This window comes from Gymnoscopelus braueri, assembly GCF_963280865.1.
Source record: "Gymnoscopelus braueri genome assembly, chromosome: 21".
Taxonomy (NCBI): domain Eukaryota; kingdom Metazoa; phylum Chordata; class Actinopteri; order Myctophiformes; family Myctophidae; genus Gymnoscopelus; species Gymnoscopelus braueri.
The window spans coordinates 13750403-13763153 of NC_137623.1; the positions used below are offsets into that span (position 1 = coordinate 13750403).

The 12751-nt window shown below is 43.6% G+C and overlaps 1 protein-coding gene across 1 annotated transcript; it reads left to right on the plus strand.

Moving 5' to 3' along the window:
- Nucleotides 1-3944: 3944 nt before the first annotated feature.
- Nucleotides 3945-11849, plus strand: LOC308076884 (uncharacterized protein; the record flags this gene model as incomplete). The annotated part of the gene is made up of 11 exons (XM_080417403.1): nucleotides 3945-3960; nucleotides 4125-4198; nucleotides 4365-4514; nucleotides 4946-5066; nucleotides 8385-8473; nucleotides 8626-8766; nucleotides 9023-9092; nucleotides 9996-10075; nucleotides 10273-10419; nucleotides 11593-11717; nucleotides 11840-11849. The coding sequence occupies 11 exons, from the start codon at nucleotides 3945-3947 to the stop codon at nucleotides 11847-11849; spliced, it is 1023 nt and encodes a 340-aa protein (XP_080273529.1).
- Between the last annotated feature and the right edge of the window lie 902 nt (nucleotides 11850-12751).

Here is a 12751-nt window from a genome sequence, read left to right on the forward strand (position 1 = left end):
GTGGCACCCCCACCAGAACCCTCTCCATAAGCCTCTCAAACGTCGCTGGGGCGTTGCACAGCCCGAATGGCATGGTGGTGAACTGCCACAGGCCACGTCCCGTCGTGAATGCAGTCTTCGCCTTGGCTTCAGCGGCCAGAGCCACCTGCCAATATCCGCTCTGTAGGTCCAGTGAGGAAAACCAGGCAGACCCGGCCACATAGTCAAGAGACTCGTCTATCCTTGGCAGCGGATAAGAGTCCTTCTCTGTTCTGTCATTCAAGGGCCGGTAGTCAACACACAACCTCCAGGACCCATCTTTCTTCGGAACCATAACGACTGGTGACACCCATGGGCTCTCTGATGGCTCGATGATGCCAGCATCCTCCATTTCCCGCAACAGCCGATTGGCAGCAGCTTGGCGGGCATAAGGCATTCGACGAGGCCGCTGTCGAACCGGTCGTGCATTTCCCGTATCAATAGAGTGTTGGACCAAGTGTGTGCGGCCCACATCATGGGGACTCGTGGCGAAACAGTGTCGATACTCATACAGGATACACATGAGCTCATCTTGCTGTCTTGAGTCCATCCCCCCCCGATTCCTCTCCCAAATGTCCTTGACAATGGTGCTGGCCGCTGTCTCCTTCTCCGAGACAGGGGCCACACTCGCTGAACGTATAGCAGCAGGAAAGTGCGACTGGGCACGCATCTCCGGAACCAGGAGACTGTCAGCAGGCAGTGGAAGAGGGCAGTCTGCATAAGGGGGCTCCCACTGAGGCGGGTCAGCATAATCAGTTGCTTCTCCCCGCACGTCGTTGTTCCCTGATACATTTTCTGTCATTTCAGGTGCGGGTGAGTCACTCAGAAAGGGGATGCAAGTTCCGTCCGGAAACAAGAGGATCTGTCTGTTGAAGTCTAGTACCAACCCCGCTTCACACATAAAGTCCAGTCCAAGTAAGCACATCTCTTTCACTTCGGCCACCCAGAAGGGTTGGCAGGTAGAGTAGACCCCCACCTGGATCTGCGCTTCACACCTCCCCAACATGAGAGCCCTTTCCCCCGTGACTGTGATGAGGGGAACATCGGTAGCTTGAGTTTGGGTCCCCGGCGGCAGAAGATCGGGGTGGAGGAGACTTGCATTTGAGCCTGTGTCAATAAGGGCGTGTACCAACTGACCATTAATTACTGCCGGTACTCTGCAGCAGCCATCACTAAACGGGTTGGGGGTGCAAAGGGCATGGTTAACAGGGAGATGGGGCATGTCTGTCGCAGACTGAGTGCCACAGTCTCTGGGAAGTGGAATATGGCTCGGCTCGCTCCCCTCTAAGCCGAGCCCTGTGCGTTTCCCGATCCCGGTGCATTCAAGGCTGAATCAGGGACTGTACAAGACCACTGTGTGTGACCTCTCTGGTTGCACCTCCAACAGAGCCTATTATCTTGATCTCCTGGTGACATTTGCGGGCGGCCTGAGGCCCTGGCAGGGGGAATTGATCTCGGGGATTGGGTGGGCCGGGGCTGGGGGTAATTCAAAACCTTACCAGGGGGCTGTTCGAAACCTTCTATGAGGATCTCTTCCACCGCCAAAGCTTTCTCCAATGCTTCCTCCAGGGTCTGCGGATCCGCAAGTCGGACTTGTTGACGTAAGGGAGGGGGTAGGAGGCCACGAATGAATGCTTCTTTGGTTAGCACCAAGCGTGATGTATCATCAAAATCAGGAAATCCTCTTTGAGCGAGGTAGCGTAGCTCCGCCGCAAACACTCCCAACTTTTCCCCAGGTGCCCGCACACGCTCGTTGAACCTCTGCCGTATAACAACGGCGGGTGTAGTATTCCCGAAGCGTCTCTCTAAGGCCCTGGATATAGCTTGTGGATTCTTCAAGTCAGCGGCAGTTACATCCAGCAGCACTTTCCTAGCCTCGCCTTGCAATGCTGAGACCAGTTGGACCGCTCTCTCTGTAGGGGTCCAGCCATTGGCTGTTGCCAGAAGATCAAACTGGGCCCAGTACGTTTCCCAGGATGTGAGCCCATCGTAGTGCCCAACTTGCAAGCGGCCAACCCTGGGGGCTGGGGGAGGCTGCTGTGTGTTAGTCAACGCTGTAGTGAATGCAGCAGTCAGAGCAGGTACCAGGTCAGCTAACTGGTTAGCAGCAGCAGGTGAACTAACTGGGGCTGTAGTAATAGAGCTGCGCTGGTCACGACCCCCCATAGAGTAACCAACTGCACCGGCGCTCTCATCTGTATGGCGTGTTGGTCTTGCATGTGGCACATTAACATTAACACTAGCATCCTTAACTATGACAGTCTTGCCGCTTGTATTGTCGGTGTCCACATTTGCAGTATTTTTGTCAGCCAGGTTAGCCTTCACATTGTCCCCCAAATCATAAGGTTCAGTCACATAACGTTGTGTTTCTTCCTCCATCATAGCCACAAACTTGCCCCTGGAGTTATTCAGGAAATTGCCAAAAGCATGCTCCATTGCAATGGCCATTCTTTGCATAAAACCATCCTCTCTTTTAGCTGTAATGTCCTTCTCTAACTCTGCAATAGAGCCTGGTTGGCCATCCATTTTACCTTTGAGATCAGCCAGGGTTGTGACATCATCGCCGTCCGCGTTGTCTGTGGGAAGTCCATGTGCTGTAGTGTTTACATTCTTTACATTCCTTGCTCCCGGTCTGGAGCGTGCATCTACAGGCAGAGCAATGCTGAATGGGCTATTTTCCATGTCGCTGGGGGGGGCCATAAGCAACGTAGCAGGTGAGTGAGTCTTACTTCGTACAACCTGACCCTCGTCGGTGTGTTTCCCCACCGGCGTTTCTGGTGGAGTGTTCAGAGAGTAAAAGTCACTTTTTTTCATCCGTTCGTCCATCTCGTTCCCTCGGTGGTTGTTAGCGAGCGTAGGTAGCTGTATTCCGGGGAATAGAGGCTTGGCAAACCCACGTTCAGACACCAATGTAGCGTTTGCGGTCCCTCACAGCTAACTCACTAACTTAAATAAAAGGAGGAAACATGGATTGACGTTTTAACCGGAGAACCGGGTTTTATTGCCCTTTCAATACAGGCTAAAACTGGGTTGGGAGGGTGCCGTAAAACAACAAAGAGGCTGCGCTGTCTGTCTAGTTTGAGTCTCTCCACACACTGTGCCACCATAGTGTCTCTGCCACTTCCTTGTTCCTCTTCGCGGGCTTCTCCTTTACCCACCCCCTTTGATCATGTGTTACCCCTTCTCAGCCTGACCTAAACTGCATACCTGAACTAGGCACCTCCTCCCCCCATCAAAACCCCCCCCTCCCACAAGTCTCTGTCATTATTCCAGCAGGGTCGCTACAATATTTTCAAACCCTCACCCTGGGACCATTAAATTAACATACATATTGTTGCTGTCGGGCAGAAACTTTTTCTATAAATCAGTGCTATTAAACACCCTGTGTGTTGGTTAAAAAATATTAAACAAATGAAATGTTTTAAAAAGCGCTTCTGACAAAACCATTGGCTCCTCAAACTTTCTGCTAAACCAGCTAAGTCCACCAAAGGGGGGTGGAGTTAGCTGGTTTTGCTGACTCCAGGCTCCACCCCCTTTTGACCTCCAACCTCATTGTGAGCTTGGAGGTCCATTCAGCTGTTCTTATCAAAGATGGACAAAACCTCCTAAGTCCACTTTTTGTTTTGTTTTTTTCGTTTTTCCTGAAAAATGAACATTTTGGAGTTAGCTGGTTTCTGCCGGACAGCAGAGAGATATATACTAGCATACTATACTAAATCTATCCATAACCAGATAGTGTGTGACCTCCTACAAAATGGAAAGTATTTTCTCAAGTAGTTTGGAGCATAGTTGTGAATAATAATGTGAACCATGCACATTTAGTCCATTTTGATGACTGGTGCTTGTCCTGTCTCCGTCAGGTGGTCCTGATGCTAACCTCTCCATCCAGGATCTGACCCCCCAGAACCAATACCACGGTTATCAGGATGCAGAACCCTGCAGGTCAGGTTCTAGCCACTGACACGCGCACGCACACACACACACACACACACACACACACACACACACACACACACACACACACACACACACACACACACACACACACACACACAGGTCTACCATTTTCCTGTGTAATGACTGTTAGGTTGTCTGTTGCTCTGTAGTGATGAACCAGTTTGGTCAGATGGGGATGTGGTCCATGGGTCACGCCCCTCCTCTTGCCGCTCCAATGAACCAGGTCAGTTTTACTGCAATTCAAAATGTGTATTAACTCTGTGTTTAGGAAAAATCTTAATGCATTCAAAATACCAAGGCATTAATCAAATAACCCAATGTAGTCCTGATTCTAAAACGATCAAATCTCTCACATGTTGTTGTATGGTTGGTTGCTGTGTGGTCTCCAGATGGGCATGGGAGCAGGGAGGATGGGTCAGCACAACGTTGTCCATCAGTTACAGAACCAGTACCTCCCTCCAGGCCAGTTTCATGGGTCCAGTGTTGTTTCTGGTCCTGTTGGTGTGAACCAGCCAGGAGCACACGGAGGCATGGCACATGTAAGAACGCTTGTGTAATTGGAGCGTATTTGCTGTTGTTGTTGTTGTTATTATTATAAATATTGAGTATTGCTAATTTCATGAAGAAAGGGTGTGAGCTGTGTAATCTCCTTATCGTATGCTTTGAGTGCAATGTTTTTGAAGAAGATAGATACAGTGCAGTTTAGTATGATGATTGCTGGTTCAAATTATATTATGATTTTACACTATTGTAAGGGGAAACCATAGAGTAATACCATTTCTGTGATGTTTTTTTGTCAAGCATTTAACAAAGTTTACTTAGAATGCCAGTATTTGTTTGGCAATTTGAGATGAACTCTCTTTAATGGGAGGATTCAAGCTACATCTGTCATCAATTGAGATGCTTAGGAATCTAATGAATGTGTTTAATTAGTTCATTGAAACATTGCCAATCTTTACCTCACATTCAGAAACAAATGGAGGAGGTCAGGCGGATGCAGCTTCAGAAGCAGGGCATGATGACTTCCTCTGGCATACCACAGGGCCACTCCAGTATGGGGCATCTGGCCATGGCCCCCGGACAACCCCCAAGTAAACACACGCACACTTTGAACCACTTAATGAAACAAAAAAATATATAGGCAGCCGTGGTGGATTACTCTGTTACAAGTAAACGTTTGGAATTCAAAATGTACTTGAGTAAAAGTACAAAAGTATTTGTATCAAAATGTACTTAAAGTATCAAAAGTAAAAGTACTCATTGTGCAGAATGTCCCATTCCACAAGTTTTCAAATGTATAAGATTCATAAAAATACTTTGAAAATAGCAGATCTACAAGCTCACAATGCGTCGCAGCGCGACACATTGTGAGCTTGTAGATCTGCTATTTTCAAATGGCCGAAATTGTGCTGAAGTGATTAATGTATATTTTGTAATAATAATAAAAAATCTACAAAGTAACGAAAGTTTTCACAGAATTGTGGTGGAGTAAAAGTATAATATTTCCCTCTGAAATGTAGTGAAGTAGAAGTAAAAGTATTGAAAATTGGAAATACTCAAGTAAAGTAAAAAATATGTCAAAATTGTACTTAAGTACAGTACTGAGTAAATGTACTTAGTTACTTTACACCACTGATAGACAGTTTCAACTGACAATAACAATAGTCAACTCTTTAACCCACGTGAGCTTCCATTCTGAGTCCTGGATACCAAATAAAAATGTGTCTCACTCTCATTGGTCAGCCGTAAGCGCAGCTAGCTAGCTATAACATCCTCATCCAGGCATTATTTTGGTGAGATTAAATGAAATTGTCATATGGGCTTCTTTCTGCCCAGCACCTGCTATTGTTAGCTAATAATGTTATGCTAACTGAGTGATAATAACTTAGAGTTTCACTATGTAACTACAAAATAATATGAACCAACCTATACAGCCAACTTCATGTGTCCAAGGGTTTTGTCTCTTAGCAACGTGAGAACATTTGGATAAATCCATCTAAAGACTCATACACACATACTGTACTTAAAGGTGCAGTAAGTGATTTTCTAATGTTAAAACGAGTGTTAAATTAATAGCTCTATTCTGATTATTATTGCTAAGGATGTTTATTCAGTAACAGGGGCTGTCCCTGTCACTCATTAGTGAACAGAACATGTACTATCAGGGTGGGATACCAATTTTATCAGAAGAGAGAACTAACACAGGGACCACAGGATAAACTAGAAAATGTGCTCCTCGGAGCACAAGTCTCCGCCAGCGGACCCGTGCTATTTTAATCAAATGAAATCACCTACCCTATCTTTAACCATAGTTCTCTAGGAATGTTCTAATTTCATAATATCATCATCATAATGCAAAAGGCGTTGGTTAAAATATTTTCTCTGTGTGATGTCTTTTTCTCTTTCTGTTTTTAAACCACCACGGCCATAAGGGTACTTTGATGGATTTGCCAATTCTTCAAACTTGTCGTCTAGATAGAATGCGCGTGGTTTTTGGTGTTCTGCAGGGGCGACTGAATATGTAGTGTCTTTCAGATTTACTGATGGCGTTCTCATCCTTAGAAGCGGTCAGTTGACACACCTATTTATAGAATTGTATTTCGTCATGCATCCCTCATGCATCCCTCTAGCCAATAAAAGGCATTGGTGTCAACATATTAACACGTATTAAGACTTCGGCCTTGTTGTGGGATCAATTCAACTCTAGTCCTCTTCTGTGTTACTGTTGTAGATGAGTATGCTTTCTTAGCTTTGGCCTTCTGCACCTTTGCTTGACCAATGTTAGGTGTTCTCAGAGGGACACACACACGCACGGACGGGTGATTTGGACTAGAAGATACTGTTCCAATCAAGACTGATTGATCCTGTCTTACCTCGCTTCAAAAATGTAAACGGCTTTTTGAAGTGACACACCTATTTATAGGATTGTATTTCGTCATGCGTCCCTCTAGCCAATCAGAGACATTGATGTCAACATATTGACACGTATTAAGACTTCAGCTTTGTTGTGGGATCATTTCAACTCTAGTCCTCTTCTGTGTTACAATTGTAGATGAGTATGCTTTCTTAGCTTTGGCCTTCTGCGCCTTTGCTTGACCAATGTTAGGTGTTCTCAGAGGGAAACACACACGCACAGACGGGTGATTTGGACTTACTGAAGGTACTGTTCCAATCAAGTCTGATTGATCCTGTTTTACCTCACTTCAAAAAGTAGAGGCTTTTTGAAGTGACACACCTATTTATAGAATTTTATTTCGTCACGCGTCCCTCTAGCCAATCAGAGGCATTGGTGTCAACAAATTGACACGTGTCACGTGGAGCTTGCCCAATGTTAGCTTGGCTAACAATGTTTGCTCACACACGGCGGGACGAAGCGAAAACATATTCTCCACCTTCGGCGGAGACAATAAGTGAAATTGGAAGTGATGACACAAAGAAATGAGCAGACAAATTGAAACTGGAACAGTATAAAATCTAAGCTGATAACTGGCTGTACTCTCTCCTGATTGGTTGAAATGGGCAACCCACCTGAAAATGTATTTTCTGTTCACAAAAGAGCTGGAGACACAGGACACCCCTGTTGCTGGACTAACACACTAGGAACAATTACTATCAGAATATAGAGCTTTAACTTTTTTACAAAATACTTTTTGTTTTAACAAGAAAATATCACTTACCCTACCTGTAATCAACATGGACAAAGTCAGCCAACACAATGTTTCTTATACTGCTTAAATAGTTCACATAGCAGCAGAGGTGTCAAAATCATTTCAGGTGCAGGACTGGGCAAAAGGCAACTTTAAGTGGAGCTTTAGGCCAGACCCATTGTGCACGAGAGCAAACTCTCTCTCGCTCGCTCTCTCTCTCACTCTCTCTCTCTCTCTCTCTCTCTCGCTCTCTCTGCACATACACATTAAAACTTACTTCGCACTTCAAAGTATGAAGTAAGAGCACAATGGCCTTAACCCATTAAGACCTGAAGCCGATTCTACATGTCTCCTAAATCCCAACAGTATTCTGAAAAACGTACGTTTCTATATCAGTGGTGCTCAATCTTGTTTCATGTCAAGGACCTCCAAAATTATATGTATTTGGCCGTGGACTCCCATCTGAAAATATTTTGTTCCGGACCCCCAGAAGATTTAAAAATATATTCAAAGATTTGCACACATTTTCACAATTTTTCAAAAATAGCAGATATACAAGCTCATAGCGCGGCACAGAGTGCCGCGCTATGAGCTTGTAGATTTGAATAGCCAAAGTGTAAAATAAGTGTAAAATAATGCTTTTTAGCTCAAGTCAAAAAGTGACACAGATCATGGGTTAAGTACAGTCACAAAACAATGGACCAGACTTCATTCCTGTTGTACTCATGTATAATGAATGTTTGTTGTTTCATTAATCTGTAGTGTTGAACCATTCTGTTCATATGGGGATGCAGCCCATGCTGGGTCAGAGATCGACACATGGCCTTCCTCTTGGCGCTCCAATGAACCAGGTCAGTTTTACTCATTAGAAACTTTATTAAAGGTCTCTGTTTTTGAGGAAAATGCTTAATGGATTAATCTTAATGATTAATTCATGTTCACATAAAATCACATGATTGTAAAATCAAATCTCTCACATGTTCTTGTGTTCTGTGGTCTCCAGATGGGCATGGGAGCAGGGAGGATGGGTCCGCCCAACGTTGTCCAGTACCTCCCTCCAGGCCAGTTTCCTGGGTCCAGTTCAGGTCTTGTTCCTGGTCTTGTTGGTATGAACCAGCCAGGAGCACACGGAGGCATGGCTCATGTAAGAACCAGATTAGGTTAGATAGAATGCTCCTGTGTCACTTATCTATTATTATTATTGTTGTAAATGTTGGTTACATTTCTTGAAGAGTTTAGTGTGATGATGAGTGCTAGCTATGTTTTTTTTGTTTTTGTTTTTTTAGATTAATTCTCTTATTTAATGTGAGGATTCCGTCTTGATTTGTAATCAATTAAGATGCCTAGGAATCTAATTAATGAGGTTACGTTCATTGAAACATTGTCTACCTGACTTTCAGAATAAAATGGAGGAGGGCAGGCGGATGCAACTCCAGAAGCAGGGCATGATGACCCCTGGGCACCCCCCAAGTAAACACACATACTTTTAACTACTTAAAAAGACACACTAATACGTATGAGTATATGAGAGTTTAATAACGACAGCCAACTCTTCAACTCATGTGATCTTCTGTTCTCTGTCCTGGATACCAAATAAAACAACAACAAAAAAAACACAACAGAAACCACCATCTCATTGGTGAGCTGTTGCTTAGCTAGATACTGAAGCTATAACTTCCAGTAGTTATTTTGGTGAAATTGTCTCTGATGATAACTAACACACTGTAGCTAGTTAGACCATGCTAACTGCAAAATCATTTTAACCCATTATAGACCTGGGACGCATCTGTGTCATTTTTAGATTTGAGCTAAAAAGCCATATTTTACACTTTTGGCTATTCAAAAATAGCAGATCTACAAGCTCATAGCGCGGAGTGCCGCGCTACGAGCTTGTAGATCTGCTATTTTTGAAAAATCGTGAAAATGTGTGCAAATCTTTGAATATGTATATTTTTAAAGCGAACATTTGTAACTCAAATTATTGCTTCTGGAACTAAATATTTTGAGATGGGGGTCGGCGCTCGGCGGCCAAATACATATCATTTTGGGTGTCCTTGACATCAAAAAGTTTGAGGACCACTGAAGTTTTGGGGACAATTATGTTAACACTTAGCACACCTAGTGACTGGAACTTTCAACACTTGAACACACACACACACACACACACACACACACACACACGTGCGCGCGCCCGCACACACACACACACACACACACACACACACACACACACACACACACACACACACACACACACACACACACACACACACACACACACACACGATACATCTCTATGTAAGCACTGAGAACAAGTTTAACCAGACCTAATGTCTTCCATATACTAATGAATCTATGTTTGTTCTTCTGTAGTGATGAATCAGTCTGTTCATAAGCAGTCTATGGGTCAGAGATCGACACCTCCTGTTCCCCTTGGCGCTCCAATGAACCAGGTCAGTTTTACTACAATTGGAAACTGTATTAAAGGTCTCTGTATATCCAAAAATAATGGATTAATAACTTTGTTAAAAAAATCTTTATGCATTCACAATGCCAAGTCACCAATCAGATAACCCAGCGTTGCCCTGATTGTAGAGTGAGCATCGTAAAATCTAATCTCTCACATATTCTTGTGTTGTGTGGTCTCCAGATGGGCATGGGAGCAGGGAGGGTGGGTCAGCACAACGTTGTCCAGTTACAGAACCAGTACCTCCCTCCAGGCCAGTTTTATGGGTCCAGTGTTGTTTCTGGTCCTGTTGGTGTGAACCAGCCAGGAGCACATGGGGGCATGGCACATGTAAGAACCAGATAGAATGCTGTCATTGCTGTCATTGCAGCTTCCCCAGTCTGAGCAGCTTCCTCTCAGACTGCTGTTCTCCTTCTGCACTAAACTTTACAAATCCACTTCCAGCATTTTTTCCATGTTGGAGGAAGTTGTGACGTCTTTGTTTATTCCAGATTTTTTTTTTTTACTATTATGCAGAAGACACATGGAAATGTGAATTCACGCGACCGGGATGGTTTACCAGGCCAAGAGATATGCATGACCGACCCAAATCCTTTTTGAATAATCTACTGTTCCTAAGGACGGATAATAGAATATTGAAAATGTCTCAATGACTCACTACTGCTGCAACGGACGGAAGAAAAGGCACTACCACAATGTGTAGATTTTGTAGGTGACAACACTATCATTTTGTAAAAAATGAAGCTTAGCCAAAATTCGTGCTTTTAATCCAGCTTTTCTTCAGTTTTCTTCCCACCAGCTTCAAGACAGCCTCAGTAAAATACAGATTTTATGTAGATACCAGGCAGACTGAGTTAAAAAAAAAGGGAGAAAAAAATACATAATTTGTCATGGATGCATTGGAATGATCACATTGTAAATGCAAATAGACCAAAAATATGCATGCATATAAAACAAAACTTAAAGAAACAATTAGTGTTCTTAGACTACAGATTTTGAGATCTTTGAGGTCAAAGTATAGGTGGAAGCTTATTAAAAACGATTGCTCCTTTAAAGTGAAGACTGAACTGGGCTTTGGCTGTTCTAGTGTGAGACAAGAAATTGGTGCTTGCATTATGTGTTGTTATGATTTTACTCTGATTTGACTGATTATTTAATTTGAAGTCAAATTGTGCTGTGTGAAGGATATTTGCGTGATAGATTGTTGAGTATAGCTGATTTCTTGAAGAGAGAATCTGTTTTTGAAGAAATATACAGTGCAGTTTAGTACAGTATGAGTGCTGGCCCAAATGATTTCCCAGTATTTCATTTAAGGTAAAACCGTGCTTTGCCAAGCATGTAATGAAGTTAACTTAAAATTGCAGTATTTGTTGGCAATTTTAGATTAAATGTCTTTTATGTGAGGACTCCAGCTGGATTTGTCATCAATTAAGATGCCTATAGGAATCAAATTAGCGATGGTTAAGGTGACTGAAACATTGCCAATCTTTACCTCACTTTCAGAATAAAATGGAGGAGGTCAGGCGGATGCAACTCCAGAAGCAGGGCATGATGCCCATCCAGCCTGGCATGCCTCTCTCAGGGCTGCCACAGGGCCACTCCGCCATGGGCCATCATCAGCCCATGGCGTCCAGACAACCGCCAGGTAAACACACACAAACGTTATATTCACTTGATCTGTTTTTGTTGATCAAGACAAGAGGCTCACTTTGTCACCCCTTCACTTGCTATGTTGTTAACTCTCTGTCAGGTGTTCCTAACGGCGCTGACCCCTACATTAGCCGAACCACCAGAGCCAATCAGATGATTAACGGGATGCAGAACCCTGCAGGTCAATGACTCACACACACACACACACACACACACACACACACACACAGTTTTTTTTTTTTTTACTATTTTTACAAACCATTTGAGACGATTCTTTAAAAAAAAATCTAAATTCTAACAGTTTTTTGAAAAAAGACCAAAAGAAATGTGCGGTGCCGCACTATGAGCTTGTATATCTGCTATTTTTGAATAGCCAAAGAAATCTAAAGTGACACAGATGCGTTCCAGGCCTTAATGGGTTAATTGCCAAATGTTTGTCACAGTGTTGCAAGGAGCTCCCTTTGAGGTTGTTGTAGTAGTTGATGCTGCTTGGCAGAGTGTTGGAAACCTTTCTAGTGCACTCCATGCATCTACACGCAAACACTAATGTTGTGACCAAACGTTTCCTTTTACAGGAGCCTATGGACTATAAGAACAGGTAGTAAAGACCATGGCCAAATTGGGATTCTTATTTTTCCGCCTCCTCCGTCCTCCAGCTGACCCGGAACTCGACGCATTCCACAACCTTAAAGGACACTCCAATTCATAATTTGCTTCTCGAGGAGAGAGGATGCTCCCCAAGTTTTTGGAGTATAAGGACACAAAAAGAGTATCCTTTCTGGAAGTTTCCTTTCTTTTTTCTTTCAGCCTTTTTTTTACGGGTGACATATGAGTTGACATCTGTTGAGTTTTGGATACATCTTCTCAGGCTGTGAGATGTAAACTCTCTACGGGAGATGAGATCCAACAGCTACTGCACTCGTGGACAACAAAGGGAAGATGTTATAGAGCCAACAAAATGTTTTAACTGTTCGTATTCTAACAATGTAAACATGTGTTTGTTTTAAAAGTC